Below are 17,873 nucleotides of genomic sequence, written 5' to 3' on the forward strand. Positions count from 1 at the left end.
TCAAGGTCTCAGCCACCTTCTGAACTAACTTTTAGTTTGTCCGTCCCGTCATCTGATCCATATATTTTTCTTAATCATTGTCGGATTTAAAAATTATTTGGCAGATGTGACCACCATAGCATAAGATATTCCTACATTCAATGTCAAAGTCACAGCTCCCTTCTGAACTTGGTCCGGTTTGCTATGTAAGCCTTATTAATAATGGTTCGTTTCCGATCAAGATCCTTCTCATGCATAATCTGAATTTAAAACTGTTTAGCAGAAGTGACCTCCATAGTATTAGGATGTGTCGCGCTCAAGACTCGTGTTCCTACCTTTCAGGTCAAGATCAAAGCAACTTCCTGCACTTCCTGAATGTTTTGCTATTTAAGTCTTTCTGATAATAGTTCCGTGTCCGGCCCATGTCCTTGCCTACAACTTTGGATTTAAAAAGAATTTGTCTGATGTGACCACCATAATAAAAGGACTGTACCGCTTATGACCGGTGTCCCTAAATTCGAGGTGAAGGTCACAACAACCTTCTGAACTTAGTATGTTTTGCTATATAATCCTGACTGATAACAGTTTGTGTCACAGAACAGTGCCAATATTTTCAATTCTTCCACATGTATGTCTCTACTTTATTAGCAAATGTGTGGCACTTTTACCTTCAATAAAACACGTTCAACTTGATTTCTTTTGTTCTATCCGAGCAGTAATTCCGACACTTGGGCGTGCAGTTGCATTAATCGAATTGTGTGATAGCTCTAGTTTTAATCAGGCCCATAAAGTCTCGGGAATGCCATGTGTTAACATCAAACATTTTACAGTACTACAACATGGTGCAGCTCCTTGAAGCTTTTTAGTTCATGTGTAGTTTCTAATGGGTCCAAATGTGCACTTCCTTTATCAGGGGTTCGAACAGCTGATAATTGTCAACCCTGAAAAATACTGTATAGGTTGTTTCAGTGTCATGATTTCGTGCTGTAAAGCAGGGTAACAGTGCTTAGACACCATTTGAAATTCGTTCCAAATTCATTTCATGGTTCTTCCTACTATTTCTGATGCAATTGTCTGAGCAAAAAACAAACAATTTTTACAACTTAACAATAGTCTGCAGAGATTAGTCATGAACTTCAGAAGCCTTGTTTATACACTGCATACCATTAATTTTAACGGAATAAAGAGGGTCGGCCTGTGGCTAATGAGCATAGACAACCAGTCTCACAAAACTATCACACATAAATGTGTCCCTCAATATAACGTAAGAACATGTTACTTGGGTGTGATATTTTAGTTTTGTCAATTTAAGAACCAAGTAGTTTAGGTCGCCTAATACTTATGAACAGGCAGTTTGAGTAAACTTTGTTCCTATAACTTGTTGACGGGATCACAGACTTGCTTGTCAAAAAGACCAATAAGTCAATCTTAACATCATTCAGGTTTAAGTTACCATTGACATGTTGAAACTTGGTTATCAACCCATGGACAGGAGCACCTAACTTGCCAATGAAGATTCCAGAGTTTGATCTCCATACTTTCCACCTGGTTTTCAGGATGCTGTATTTTGCGGTCAATATCACATTTTACTCTCACTGCTTCGAAATTGCTATGAAAGCAACAACATGTTCCTGCCATGACAGAACTGTAAGGATGTTTTCAACTGTTGTGATGTGTATTGTGAGCTTGTTTACCCTCGTTTTTTGTTAAGACACATTCAGCAAGCACTTGTGTTTTGACTTGTAGATCACCTATATTATGTCAACAATCAAGGTCACAGACAAAACCCTTGAACTCTTAGGACTTATTGTGCTGGTTAGTCTTGTTCGCTAGATTATTCCTGTATCTTTTTAGCAATTGTGCAAAATGTATTTGATATATTTACATAGATTTTTAATTTGTTATAGCAAGATTGTTGACCAAGCTACCTAAGTAAAGCTTTTCTGTTCACTGTCATACAATTTAAATATCATTAACTGAAACATGATATAGTTATAGTTATCACATTTATTTTTATTCTTTAAAAATACATTTAAAACAAAATACATTTAAAATACAACATTATTTAAATAAAAAAAATATGTTTTGAAATTAAAGTATTTACAATCAATGGTTAAAATGCAATTAATTGACAAATGAGTTTACAATTTACTAACACAAATACGAAATGGAATAAGCTCTATAACCAATACATACACTTAGCAGTTTTAAATACAAGGTGTACAATAGGATCAGAGAAGTCACATGACAACGGCATATTACCATGGAGTAACTAATCACAAAGTGAGACTTACATTATTAAATGTGTTTCATAATAAAATCAAACATTAACATAACATTTTTATAAAAGCAAAGAAACTGAATTGTCAATGCAAGATAAACATTTACATGAAACAAAAACTACCTATTACACCTAGGCCTATAAAACTGCTACTTTTATCTAAGAAATGAAAAAAAAAAATGGAAACAAAACGTTACTCAAATAATGAATCGTCACCTCTTCCTAAGCCATTACCCTATCCTAGGCATTATATACAACAAAATGACCCACAATTTCTCATTCAAAAAAGGTATTGGTAAGTTAATTTCATTTCAGCTATTATAAATACATTTTGTTAAATACATTAACAGACTATGACTCAACAAACCTATCAATTATCATTTTCAAATTATTATTATACAGTAAAACTGCAATCACTTGAGGACGCAAGGGTCCGAGCTAAAACCTCGAAGGAACTGATGTTTTGAACGACCCATGATTCAATTTCCCAGTCTGTTATGAGTTGTCTATCAGTGTATTTTAAGTTTAAAGTCTTCAAACCAAATTACATCCGACACCGATTATGTATTGCATTGTGGAAATCAATCATCTGTTGAAAGGCTAACATATACCGTAAAAGTAAAACAAAAAATGAATATATAGTAAAGTTTAGTTTTAAGAAAAGCACATTTTCAGTAACATTGAAATATGGTGGATATTATAATCATAATTATCTTCTCAAATGCCGTTATCAACTAATAGTGGTCATTAATAAACATAGATAAACGGTTTTTCATACTTTATCAAACTTCCTTTCAACTGTCATTGCAATTCTTACAACTTGTGAAAGTTTTAACACGTAGCCATTGTTTGTTTATTTTGAAACATGTGTTCGCGAAAAAAGTGTAGAATTATGACCTTGAGGGAGTGATAAGGTTTTGTGCATAATTTGTTTATTTGGGACAAGCATTTGTGCTTGACTTATTTAGGTTTCGATGCAGCGTTGGTATATTTTATATGAAAATAGAAGGAAAAGTGTTTGGGACTAAGCTACGACCTCAAGGGACCGCCAGTTCTCGAACGACCACCTGTTAAAACGACCGCAGTTTCACTGTAGTATAATTTGACAAATTCTGAGAATAGATACATAATACAAATAATTTTAAATTTGTAAGTAAGTTTTTGGATAGAATTTGTGACACTATTGTAATATCAAGCAGAAATACTTGATACTATAATAGTTTGTCTTACATTCAGTGATAAGATTGTCAGTACTCAGTCAAGCACATACTAGTATTACTGAAACTTAAGAACCTACTGTGAATAGAATAGACTCGAGTGAACACAGCCAAGTCTGTAACTGTCATTAAACAGACTGACACTGTAACTGTCATTAAACAGACTGACACTGTAACTGTCATTAAACAGACCGACACTGTAACTGTCATTAAACAGACCGACACTGTAACTGTCATTAAACAGACCGACACTGTAACTGTCATTAAACAGACTGACACTGTAACTGTCATTAAACAGACCGACACTGTAACTGTCATTAAACAGACTGACACTGTTACTGTCATTAAACAGACCGACACTGTAACTGTCATTGAACAGACTAACACTATAACTGTCATTAAACAGACTGACACTGTAACTGTCATTAAACAGACCGACACTGTAACTGTCATTAAACAGACCTACACTAACTGTCATTGAACAGACTGTCACTATAACTGTCATTAAACAGACTGACACTTTTACTGTCATTGAACAGACCTACACTGTAAATCAAAGGGACAGGCAAACACTACATCGATTATATACAAAATATAACATGACAGCATCACGCCAACGCCAAGGCTATCACAATACCTTCAGGTTTGTTTTTAGAAATATGGACAAGCTAAATTGCAAAAAAATATAAAAATATAATTTATATGAAAAGAAAGGCTAATGGTGCTTTACAAGAAATAGGTCATTTACTCAGCATTATTAAAGTATATTGTAGATCCAGCTGAACAGCTCTGACACAAGTAACTTACTTGTGCATTTATATTTATTTAAACAATTAAAAAACATTTACCAGCACTAAACTGAAATCGAAGCAAACAATCACATTTTTTTTTGTACTTCACGTTTTAGAATAGAAATTTCCACGGCTCAGTACGAACCTATCAAGCAACGAAATTTTATTATTGTACAAAAAATCCAAACTTGAATAGATGGATGTTCCCTGAAACTATGACAAGAAAATACATTACAATTTTGCAAATCCATACAAAAAGCATAGTCAACAAACACAGAACTTATATGAACTCCTGTGGAATGATTTATGAGGATATAGGTTATAGTCATAACATTAAACTTACAAAATGCAGACAGATTTCTCGGTCAGTGAATATGCCGTAAGTTGAATGTTAAACACAAGTTGAAAATTCACTAATTTATCTTTTAGTAAAAGGAAAAAAGGAGATGTGGGTAAAACGAAGCCATGTCATTTAAACGGTAGCCATGTCATTTAAACGGTAACAGCATATAATTTACACTAAGTCATGTCATTTGAATGGTAAAGGGAGAAAGGTTAACCTAAGCTGTGTCAACAGAATGGTAACAACTAAGTATCTGACTAGATATCCAGTAGAAAACGAAGATACAAAAACATTTCGGTTTAAATTTCCAGTTAAGAAGTTACTATTTTTACAAATCCCACTCCCGTAAACAACAACAAGTGTCTAAAATACGTTCATTTTGACTTTGACATAGAGTAATCAGTTTTGGATGGTGTGCCTGTTAAAAGCTGATTTAAAGCAATTTTTTTATCATTTCATTTAGACATTATGCCACAAATTAATGAAAAAAAAAACATATCCAAAAACTAAACCAAATAGAACTTAATTTTGAAAATGGAAAATGAAAGTTAAATAATTGCAAGAACAAATGTATACCCAGAACAAGTACACTGGAAGGCTTGGTAATATAGACACAAACTAGCATGTCCTTGATGAAAACAGGAAATTGAATCTCAAAAGCTGAGATGTTACAAAAAATAACGTAGAAGCACCATATACTTGGACGAAAAACCAAAAACTTTTACAAGTTTTTTTTTTTTCTCAGAACAAAACTCTTTCAAGTGTGAACTTTGAATAAAGAGTTGCATACTCCAAAAGCTTAAAACCACAGGGACAAGCTGCCCCAAAACAAAAAAGCTCCCTTTTGGCAGACTATAATTATTACAAAGTATGCAAATATTCAATCTGAGCACCTCACCTGATTTCCATCAAAAACAACCTTGAATGTATGCCGGTGCATTAGTAGAAAAGGTTCCTAAATTTAATAATAATAATAATATTAATTAATTGAAGCAATTTTGTCATAATTGTTTCACAGTGATACGTATTATTGCATAAATAATATTCCAAAGGGTAAAGTCCTTAAGTTTAACTGCTAAGTTGAAATTACTACACAATCTACTTGCAGCGTAGTTAAATGTAAAGAATTCTGACATTGTAAACCATCCATATACATCCGAGGCTGTTTTCGGTGGAAAATGGCCAAGTTGTCCCAATTGGCAAATACTTTGTGAAAATAACTGTGATGCACCAATGTTTCTTTTGACATTTAGTACAATACAAATCCAAGAAAAGCCAATATAACAGGCAATAATTATTATAAAGTAGGTAACATTCATACAAACTTGCAGGTTGGTATGACAATGGCCCCTGTGCCAAGGCAGAAAATAAGAATGATAATTTTGAAATATTCAATCTAAATTATGCAAACATTCACAATTTACTTTCATCTGAATCATGGCAGTCAAAATGTTTAAGCTATGAAAATATTCTTCAAACTCTTATTATTAAATATATATATGATAATGAATGATAAATAAAACATACATTATTACAAACAAAGAAAGGAATTCTGATGACATTGAAGTAAGCTGATGACTCATAGAAAATTAACAAAAGACAAACAAAAGTGTCGCGGAGCAAACACAAATGCTAAGTCTGTTGTTCTTTTTTTCAGTCGAAAATGGGGTCAAAGGTGGATTTAAGGGCCTTGCTTCACATATGTGTATTGTATTTCTCAACACGTGTACCAAGTTTCATTTAAGTATCTTTAATAGCTTTTGAGTAATGGCCAAGATTGTAGTTTTTGCACAACAACATTAATGACAACAAGGCTATCACAAGACCTCCTGTTTGTTTATATATATTCATAAAATTGACGAGCTAACAAAACCATTAAACAGAAATCTCATATGAAGAGTCATACACACTTTTCTTTTTCTCTTCTTTTGTGACTTGTTGTGAAATGTGTTGCTGCGAGTTTTGTTGTGGAGCACTGAAGTCTTTACCACGAGCTGAGAGCATAACTTCGCTCATTTCTAGTGCTTTTACAAATGACATTGGCCGTTTGTAGTCTGCATCATCACTTTCAGCAGCGTCTGAATACTGCTGCCCACTGGCAGCGTTAGTCACATGCCTACCTTGGCTGGGCATAGTTTTGCTTGTTCCCCTCTGGTTGTACTGTGGACCCCTATGGTCTAAATATTCATGGGATCTCCGTGTCATTTTATCAGGGTATCTGTTATGCCCTCTGGAGGTAGGATGATTACTGTAATTGTTATCACTATCCCTGAATCTTTCTTCACTAGCACTCCTCACTGGATACCCATTGTATTTATTAGTGTAAGGAGCATCTTGACCTTGACCTGCCCTCTGCCCCCTGTCAAAGTCAATTGGCCTTGTATGCCCTGTTGGTGGTTTGGAAACATTTGGTCTACCCACTCCAGGGCTATTCATTACTGTTCTTGGTTTTGAGCCTTTTATTGGTGAAAAATCTTCAGGAATTGCGAGTGGGGGATCCTTCCGTGGGACTGAGAGAGCAGAAGGGGTGTCTCTAGGTCTCTGTGACCGATCATACTGCTGCTGTTTACTGCGACTAGTATTTGGGCTCGCACGGCTATGTTGGTATGATGCACCGACCGGTGTGGGCTGCGAAGTGTCAAAAAGATTTGTGTAAGAAGCTGATTGCTGTTGTTGGTTCGTGGCAATGTCCAGGCTTATGCTATCCTGAGACGGAGTGGCATCATCATCCACGTTGTCATCGTAATCTTCGACGAGTGAGAGGCGCATTCCATCACGATCCTGGTGTGCAAAGAATGATGGGAAGAATTAACGGAAAGGGCAGAGCGAATATGTGAGCACACTCTAACACTAGTGCATACGCCAGAGCAAATTAATATTTTGCTACTGTTACTGATGAGCTTACAACAAACTCTGCCACCACACTGATATATAAATAGCTAAGCACAAGATGATCTTCCCTAAACTGGCGTCATTGTGCCCTGTGAAAGAAAACATGACAATTAGCTCACCACCACCTATTAGTAATAATTACTTGCTATTTAAGTATGAATCAATGGTTTTTAATTTTTCTGATTTTAAAACTGGTCTGTAAATGTTGACACACTTTTTAAAGCTCCAGCAATCACAAATCAGATAAAAAAACTTGTACTGGTTAGGGACCACTTTATCACTCATACCTATTTTTTGCCAGTACCAATTATTCGCCCACCCAGTTAAGCCACTTGGGAGCAATAAATACTTTTCCATTTTATGATTGTTTCTCATAGAAATTATCTTTTGTGTTCAATAAAGCTCCAAAATGAGAAAACAAATATTTTTCTGTGATAAAAAGCAATTTATCAGCAATATTGAAATTGCACCAGGTTGCGCCATATTTCTTTAAGAGTGGGAAATATCAATACCTCTCAACAATATGGAAAATATTTCTACCCAAAATGTTTAAAAGAGCAACACCTTCAGATTTTTACCAAATAGAAAGAAGCAAAATGTTAGTCAGAAATTTTAAATAATTACAACTTTCTAAAGTGTGTGAATTATTGGTACTTAACACTGTCATTTCAGTGAATTAAATGCACATGATTTGCATGAAAATTTGTTCTTGAATTAAGCATGATACAAACAAAGTACATTTTAATTCTATCATTCTTTGTTTTACATTAGGTGATTAACTTGTACCCTATGAAATTTCATTCGAAATATATTTACAATTTCTCTAATTATAAAAAAACACTGAAAAAGGGGGCCCCTCACCAGTACTTCAGAATTCATAAACAGTTGTTTATGTTTTCAAATTGATAATAAAAAAAAATAAAAATTAACTAAACAATATGAAACAATTTATTTCAAAAGAGGAACCATTAAGATTTAACCAATTTTCCAAAATGAAAAAAGTGTTCCTCAAATGTTAATGTATCTATTTTGTACAAGAATGTGTTACAAACATAAAACAGGAAGTTTATGTTAGGTGTAAAAATGTGTTCAGATCTAAAAATTTGAAATTTTATTTCTTTAAGACTCAAGTATCAATGGTATGATTATTTTCAGAACAGTTAAGATTAAGAAAGGCTGCAATGCAACAAAACCAGGTTTTAAATATGGGTAATCAAAGATTATAGCCAATTAATTTCTTGTATGAGTTAGGGAAAAGAAGCAGCCTAATTTAATAATGCCAAAAACATTTTATTATTTTTAGTTACAGTGACTTTGACCTTGCCCAACCCCCTCAAATGCAATCCCAAGCTAGCTATTTACAAATCTACACACAAAGCTACACACACACCAACTTTCATTACTATCCATCAATTCTTTAAGTTATTGGGCTGAACCTAATATTTCCTCCATTTTCCTATTTTCAGTAACGATGACCTTAACTGTAACCTTGACCCTAACCCACTTAAAAGCAATCCAAAGCTAGTGCTTCACATAAGCGTCCTACACACAAACTTTAATTACTATCCATCAATGCTTAAGTTAATTAGCAAAGCAATATTTCCCCTATTTTTCTATTTTTATTAACAGTGACCATTCCCTTCGCCCCACCCCTCAAAAGCAATCATAAGCTAGCTCTTCACATAAGCTACCTACACATCAACTTTCATCACTTTTCATCAATTCTTATTTAAGTTAATGGGCTTAACCATTTTTTTTTATTTTTATCAACAGTGACCTTGACCCCCCCCCCCCCCCCCTCAAAAGCAACCCCAAGCTAGCTCTTCACATAAGACTTCATTACTTTAATGCAATGCTAGCTCAAGTTTTTGGGCAGAAACAAATATTTGACGTACACCTCCCGCCCAACAACATCCCTATTCTAAGAACCTGGTTTTGATTGAAAAATTGGTTAAAAACAATAACAGAAAGTTAACTACATGAACACAACTCACACATTTCTGAAGATGTCATGCAAGGTTGATAACAATAAAAGCTTTTATGAATACAGTGTACTGAAACACCCATCACCACATTGGCACAGGCAATCTGTTTGTTTTTAAACAAAATATAAGGAAATCAATATCAAATCGGAAGAAATCCTTTATATTTGGTTATATTGACGCATGTATCCTTAAGAAACGAAAGATGTTTTATGGAAACGGCCCTGAATTACATACCAGTACACACACGTTTTGCAAGTCAAAACATTCGAAACTCTCAGATTAAAAACTTCCATCATAAGAATAAATACATATTGAAAATTATAGGTAAGATGTCTCCTGATAATTCTTAACATACATTGACCATATCGGCAAACTTTAATTATTTGTACCACATAGTACATGCTGAATACATGGATGGGAGAACCCAGAATACAAGGGAGAACCCAGACTAAAGCCAATTGCGTATGCGTGTGGTGCTGAAGAAAACAATACAACAAAGAAAGCATAAGCACCGAAACAGGAGAGGGGGGGGGAATGGTGGTATAACAACAGCTTCTAGCATGCCTGAAATATTCAATGAATTCATTAATCATAGATGCATGATCATGAGTACATCCTCTTTACATACAGGATGAAACATGTAGATATATAAATTTGAAGGGTTGCCAGCTAGACTGCAGTTATTCAATCTCAAATTCAATTATCTCCCTTGAAAAACAGTGAAGATCACAGCCAGTATGTAGCAAAAATAACTGGATTTCTGCTTTACTGTTTTTACAAAATTAAGTCCATCTCATGATCTCAATCAATTATCCCATTTTGTTTTGTTTAATGAAATCTTCAAAATAAATGTTTCATATCATAGTTAAAAAGAAAAAAAATTCTTTCAAGACGAACAGTCACTTGATTTTGATTTTCATCACATGATTTTGATTCAGATTATCAACACCTGATACATTTCCAGCAGTCATTACAAAAAACAACAAAGGGAGGTTACTGCTACATGGTCCGATACATTTGACTGTAGTGATTACTGAAGAACAAAGGGAGGTAACTGCTACACATAAAATGTGGCTGGTAATATCTATTTTTTAAATAAGAGGATACTACAGTCTTGCAGGCAACCTTCTTTACAAGATATTTCTCTAACCAGTCTACTATTTTTTCATACAATTTAATATTTTGTTGGAGTATAACACATTTTAAAGGTTAATTCTGAAAAACATGTAACATGCTGAGGGTGTTAGTTAACTGATTTTGATCATCAGGGTGAAATGAATATAGTTTTATTAAACATGCAGTGAATTAAAATTTTCAAACATATTAAATGCTGCTACTATTCAAATTTAAATTAATCATTCAACACTAGAAATTTAACATCAAAATGATCTCTCATTTTTCTTTAAAAATAACCAAGAAGGTCAGTGTAATAAAATGTACCGTAGATATTTCTGAAGAACAAATAATTTTTCTGAAAGAACCATACCAAAGGATTTTCTACATGTTAATTAGAATTTAGACACTGATTCAATTTTGACATATATATAAAGAATACAGAGAAAACATTAAAAGGAGAAGCTCAAATATCCAATCAATATTGATTATTCACTGATACTCGCAGGTGCTACAAAGCAAATGAAGATGCAACTCGATCATTGTGGGACAATGAATGTCAGCTGTAAAATGGAAACATGCTTTATGCCTGCCAGGAGAGCAAATCAATTATAAACATTTACAAATATTGAACACAACAGTCATAAAACAGAGTCTTAATATTACTTATTCTTACAGACTGTAACAGTGTTTCCCCCCAATATTAATGATATTATAGTACATACTTAGTAAACAAATCTAACTGAAATATTAAGAGATTCTTTGCAATGATGGAACAAATAAGACCCTGTTATGATAGAAGGATTGGATTAAGAATTTATGTGAGAAAGAATTCGACAATAAAAGAAGAACTTACATTTTTCATATTCCGTTTGACTCCGTTACTAGTATCAGCATACACCTTGACTTCTTTATCTGCTGCTATATATGTCACTTTTGTGGAATCTAACTGAATTGTTCTAGTTTTTCTTACATATGATTTTAATCTGAAAGAAAATAAATCAAATGAAATCAAATGATAAAGTGTAGAAAACAAAAGCAAGGGTACCATAACAGTCGTCAATATTCATCTGTTTTTTTTAGACAATCAACACACTCCACAAATATTTAAGCCATTTGCCTAATTATACTTAACATGCATACCAAGTTTCGTGTCAATTTTCTGAACAAATTTTAAGCTTTGGACAACATTATACATGTGTAGCTTGTGTATGCTGGTGGAATGACAGCTTTGACACTGATCCTGATTCTTTCCTTCAACCTAAAGATCATCTGTTTCAGAGATCAAATGATACGTGAAGATTTACTTCTAGATCACAATTTGTAAGGAATGTTTAACATACAAAACATTTACATTTTTTCAAAACCCATATAACATGCTAAAAATGGGTGAAATTTGCTTACTTTGGCCATACTGGTCCACAGAGAGCATATCTGCAGTTTTGTGAGCAGCCACGAGTGAAAGGATTATGACCACCTTTAAATTTCCCAGTGACCTGAAACAACACTCAACATCATAACAATGTTATGTAACAATATTTAATCAAACAAAATAGTACAACTCAATATATGCTGTTTGTTTTATTCTATTTAAATATTTGCTTATAGAAATTGTAACAAATCTGGCTATTTCACAAGATCTGAATTTTGAACAACCCTATTAACCATTTTCCTATTGCCTGCATTTAGATGTTTTTTTGCTTATTTGAACCAAAATTTATGCGTAAACATTTATTTGTGAATAACAACTATTACTACAGACATTATGTCCAAAAGATATCATGCATATAATGGACACATCGATAGATGTAACTAATCTGCTCCTACTTGTTCATTTGTGGTTCTACCCCGGGAAACTAGGACAACATGAAAGCATGTCAGCCCTCCCACCGGGATGATAAGCAGTCCTATGATGCACATTGTCACAATACTGAAACACAATAAACAAATATCATTTTAGCTTCAAGCTTAAAAATGATATGAAATAAATGAAACAAAGAGTACTTAACTCTGAATTTCATGATGTATTTAACCCTTAATGCCATGATGTAATAACACTGAATGTAATGATGTATTTAACCCAGAATGTTGTGATGTATATAACCCTTAATGTCATGATGTACTGAGCCATGATAGTAATGTATTTAACCCTGAATGTTATGATGTATTTAACCCTGCATGTCATGATGTACTGAACCCTGCATGTCATGATGTATTTAACCCAGAATGTCATGATGTATTAAACCCTGAATGTCATTATGTATTTAACCCTAAATGATGTATTTAGCCCTGAATGTCATTATGTATTTAACCCTGAATGTTATGATGTACTGAACCCTGATAGACATGTATTTAACGCAGAATGTCATGATGTATATAACCCTGAATGTCATGATGTATTTAACCCTAAATGTCATGATGTATTTAACCCTGAATGTCATGATGTATTTAACCCTAAATGTCATGATGTACTAACCCTGGTAGTCATGTATTTAACCTTGAATGTCATTATGTTTTTAACCCTGAATGTCTTGATGTACTGAACCCTGATAGTCATGTATTTAACTCAGAATGTCATGATGTATTTAACCCTGAATGTCATGATGTATTTAACCCTGAATGTCATGATGTTTTTAACCCTGAATGTCATGATGTATTTAACCCTAAATGTCATGATGTACTGGACCCTGATAGCCATGTATTTAACCCAGAATGTCACGATATATATAACACTGAATGTCATGATGTGTTTAAACCTAAATGTCATGATGTATTGAACCCTGATCTTTATGTATTTAACCCTGAATGTCATGATGTTTATAACCCTGTATGTCATGATGTATTTAACCCTAAATGTCATGATGTACTGAACCCTGATAGTCATGATGTATTTAACCCTGAATGTTATGATTTATTTTACCCTGAATTTCATGTTAAACCCTGAATATAAGGATGTACTTAAATCTAAATTTCGTGATATATTTTGTGATGAACATAGCCATGAATAGTGTGCTGTACTTATCCCTAATTATCATGATGTACCTAATACTGATTATTGTGTCAGATGTACATAACCTTCATTATCATGTTGTTATCTCCAAAAAATTAGTGTCTCATATGATTAAGCAAAATTAAATACTTAAACTAGATTATACAACATGATAATGATTTTTAGTCATTAAAATATATCTCAATTAGCAAGGAAAATGTCACACAATTTTAACAAAAGAAAAAAGTTTGCTGGGCTCGATCCTATTATAAGGGTCTTAAGATTAATGGATCAGATCTAGCCTCACCTGACAATGCTGGGAATGGTAGAAAGCGAGTCCTTATGTTTGAGGACGTAGAATAGACTGAGAGCGAACAGTGAGACCATCAGTATGCTAAGGGAGAGTAAAAACTGGAAAAAGTAGCGGTAGTTACGCCGTCCTATACAGTTGTTCACCCATGGACAGTGATGGTCAAACGTCTGAAATGTACATTGATTAAGTGGTCATAAATACACTTAACTATAACACATAGAATATTGCATTAAGTGTCTAAAACTGTCAAAACCTTAGGCCAAAAAAAAAAATTGTTTGTTTAGGGTAACCTTCCCAAAATTTCTAGGTAGGGTAGGTAGGGATTTTTTATTTATTTTTTTTCAAAATCTGTCGAGTGTTTTCTTGCACATGGCAGTCTTTCCTACATTACTGTCATTGCCTGTCTTTGTTTTTTCATATAAACAATAATTCTGATTAAAATCTGCTTTTATCCGCCCTTCGTAACTCTATTCGCTAACAAATTTTTTTTTTGCTCAGAAACGAAAAAAAAAAGTTAGGGTCAGCGCATTTTTATAGGTAGGGTAGGGTTACCCGAAACAGACATTATTTTTTTTTAGGCCTTATGCACAAAAACAATTTTTTTTTATATGTTTCATCTTTATATTAATTTAATTATTATAATTGACATATTCTTCATGTACATCAAAGTTAAGCAGTAGAACAACATGTATCTTGTGCAAGGGTAACTGGAGTTTGGATCAAAGGATATTCAAGTTTTAAGCTGAACCAACCTCAATACAGGTGTTGCAGACACTACAGTGAGAACATCTTGGTGGCCGGTAGAACTGACATGTGGCACACCACTTCATGCGAACTGTGATGCCTTTGATTTCAACATTCTTGTACAGTGGTGCTCGGAAATCATCATCCTTTACTTCATCTTCATGTGCTTTAACAAATTTGACATTGTTATCATCTATTTAATTAAACCTATAATCCTATTCTTAGCTCAGCTATTAATTTAATTTTATATCAAATTCGTTAAGTTCAGCAAAATAATAATAAATATTGTACATGTATGCCATAGTCTGCGAATTATTTAGACCTCAACATATTTCTTATTTTTCATGAAGATATGAAAAATAATGCAGGAATACAAACACTACCTTTAGGATAAACACCAGGGTCCATAAAAGTGGCTAATCCAAAGTTTGCTATCACAAATATTGCTGTCAGTCCAACATATATCGGAAGCCCAATGCTAATTGAATAGAGATAGGGAGACCTGCAATAAAAATCATTTTGTTATTTTGATATGACTGTACTTGCAGGCTTCTTTCTGCCCATTTTGGGCATTTTGACTCTAGACATTTTAGTAAATGTTTGCGTTGCGAAATATGCCATTTTGAGAATAAAATCATCGCTTAACATAACAAAATTGAACTTTTTTCAGTCTAAGGATTAAGCTTCTCTGTCTCATGCAAATCAGGAAATTATCAAAATATGAATTTTATTTTATTTTTTAAAATACCTGAAATGGCTAAAATATCAGTCCTTTGGATGTAAATATCTATTGCAATAAATCATGACAGTTGATATTGCATACTGATCTCTGAATGTGATGAAAAATTGAACATCACATAATTCATTAGGTTGCTGAATGAACCATTACATGTAACAAGAATATCAAAAAAAAAATGAATTTTAATAAAAAATATTTTTTTTATTTTTACTTCTGATTGGGATTTTTTTTCTCCAGATTTGGAAAAATACCATACATTTTGTTAGGGGAATGGGTCCGATAGTCGGACCCGTGGGTACTATAGAAAAAGGCCTGATATGTCATTTCATATTAAATGCTTTAATAAAGTTTTTATGTCAGATTGTCACCATAATATTGCAAATTTTTTGTAAAAATGAAAATGCTCAGCATTGCTGGGAACAAGAAATAGATGTAGGATATCACATGTATGCAGCACATATTTTATAGATATAAGATGTTTCCATGTCACCAGCAATCACACATGTTTGGTGATTTCAATAGTAATCAAGCAAATTCATTGAATTGATATCCCCCTACAGATTAGGCAAAGTAGCTGGCATTGAAATCATGTGTTGGTGAAATATTCCAATCAAACCAAGCAAAACAGCTGCAGAGTAATGGCCTCTTATCAACATTGGATATGAGATATGACTTTGTTTGCAACTGTTTGAAATAAAAGAATATCATATATAGTGTAGCATTTAAATTGACATTGTGACCTTGATTTTGACCCCAATTACCCAGTTTCAAACCAATAAAACATTTCAGGCCAGATTGGACCAAAAATATAGCCTCTACAGTGTTCCAAAGGTTTTCTAAAACTTGACCTTGTGTTTGACCAAGTTTCACACTAAGCCAACATTTCATCAAGGCAGTTTCATTAAGTTTGAAATGGATATATATATTGTATCTGTTCACAACTTTTCTTTAAGATTTGACCTAATGAACTTGTTTCTGCCCCCATGTGACAATCTTTTAAAATCTACCAAGACTTCATGAAGAGGATCATTTTGACCACAGTTTGAAAACACTCTGATCAATCAATACCAGTATTTGGTTTCAGACAGGTTTTTTTTAAAGATCTGACCTAGATTCTGATCTCATGACACCAAGTTTCAAACAACTCATTGATTTTATCAAGGAAAACATACTCATTAAGTTTCTTAAATAAAGGACCAGATGTAATGCATCTGGTATGTTTTTTTATATTTTTCTAAGAATTTGCCTATTTTCATCATTGTTGGATACCCAAAAACACACTATGCTATGTAGTGTGTGTGGGTAAGAACCAGCCGCCCGGTTAGCTCAGTTGGTTAGAGCGCCGTACTAGTGTTCCGGCGGTCGTGGCTTCGATCCCCACACCAGGCGCACTTTTCCTCCCAGGTTTACTTTAGCTATGCTTTAGTGTACCGTGGGCAACTTGGCTATGAAAATCTTATATTGACCAATATTTGAGTGTAACATGCAAATTTATTGAAAGAGTTGTTCACTCCTGCCTCATGCACATTCATCAAAATAAGATTTTGTCTGTCAATTATCCCACAATATGAATGAAATGTAGCGGGAAAAAAAGTAACGTGGTTGCTGGTTTATTTACAACTTAGTTTCAAATTAATCATGGAGTATACCAAGGAATTTTGAATAATTATTCATGAATATTTGACTTAATACAATGTTTGAAGTGTTTTCCAAAGATTTTCATTAGACCTGACCTAGTTTTAGACGCCAATTGTTACCCGCATTACAAGCAGTCTGGTCAAGATTTTAAGAAGGGGAAGTTCTGTCCAAGTTTGAACATCATCTGACCAATCTATAGCTAGATATGATTCCAGACAGAAAAAATGGACTAACTGATGGAAGGACCCACAATGCCAAAACGGTGTTTCTCACCCGAAACCTTCAATTCGCTGGGGATAAAAAAAATTGGTCAAGAAATGACAGGAATATACATTTCTATGACAGTTAATGGCTTTATATCACATTGCTATCCCTTAATGGTGAGTCCATTCAAAACTCGGTCCGAAGGATCTGAGTTTACAATATTTTTGCAAGACTGAGACGCTCGTAATAACTTAGTTCTGTAGATTAGCATTCATTTTACCCCACCCACTTTTAAAACAACAAAATTCCTTACACAAAAGCGATAAATACACCGGTCGTGCCAAGTAAGAGCGTCCATGCGCAAACTGCGGGAATTATTTTAGTAGAGCACTCGCACTTCGCCATAATGTCAATTGTAGTTTTACATAAACCATCGATAAAATGTTAAAATTATGGGCAAGTTTGCTCTTTCAATAAACATTTTTTACCGAAGCCTTACAACGGTGCTGGGGTTGTTTATACGCAAACAAATAGTTCTAAGATAAACAATCGCTGTTATAAGATAACTTGAATAAATTTATTTCCCATTAACAAATAATATCTTTAACTGACACTTTAAACTGGTTTTAAATAAGATTAACATGA

At 33.6% G+C, this 17,873-nt stretch overlaps 1 protein-coding gene across 2 annotated transcripts; it reads right to left on the reverse strand.

Moving 5' to 3' along the window:
• Positions 1-1,966: 1,966 nt before the first annotated feature.
• On the reverse strand, positions 1,967-17,728 carry LOC128231688 (palmitoyltransferase ZDHHC8B-like). 2 transcript variants are annotated; one of them, XM_052944765.1, is made up of 8 exons: positions 17,542-17,728; positions 15,031-15,149; positions 14,656-14,813; positions 13,898-14,070; positions 12,429-12,531; positions 12,006-12,097; positions 11,458-11,587; positions 1,967-7,239 (listed from the first exon to the last, which is right to left on the reverse strand). In XM_052944765.1, the coding sequence occupies exons 1-8, from the start codon at positions 17,631-17,633 to the stop codon at positions 6,487-6,489; spliced, it is 1,620 nt and encodes a 539-aa protein (XP_052800725.1). In that variant the 5' UTR covers positions 17,634-17,728; the 3' UTR covers positions 1,967-6,486. The 2 variants fall into 2 exon arrangements, with proteins under 2 accessions (XP_052800725.1, XP_052800724.1); XM_052944764.1 differs by having other exon boundaries at positions 1,967-7,392.
• Positions 17,729-17,873: the final 145 nt, after the last annotated feature.

The sequence above is a fragment of the Mya arenaria genome, chromosome 4 (genome assembly GCF_026914265.1).
Source record: "Mya arenaria isolate MELC-2E11 chromosome 4, ASM2691426v1".
NCBI lineage: Eukaryota > Metazoa > Mollusca > Bivalvia > Myida > Myidae > Mya > Mya arenaria.

What these genes read in the sequence shown, in the direction of transcription:
- LOC128231688 (XM_052944764.1), bottom strand. Translation starts at nt 17,633, where the DNA reads ATGGCGAAGTGCGAGTGCTCTACTAAAATAATTCCCGCAGTTTGCGCA. An exon ending in ACCATTCCCAGCATTGTCAG is followed by an intron (nt 12,532 to 13,897) that starts GTGAGGCTAGAT and finishes ATTGTGTTTCAG; the next exon opens with TATTGTGACAATGTGCATCA. An exon ending in TCAAACGGAATATGAAAAAT is followed by an intron (nt 7,393 to 11,457) that starts GTAAGTTCTTCT and finishes TTTGCACACCAG; the next exon opens with GATCGTGATGGAATGCGCCT.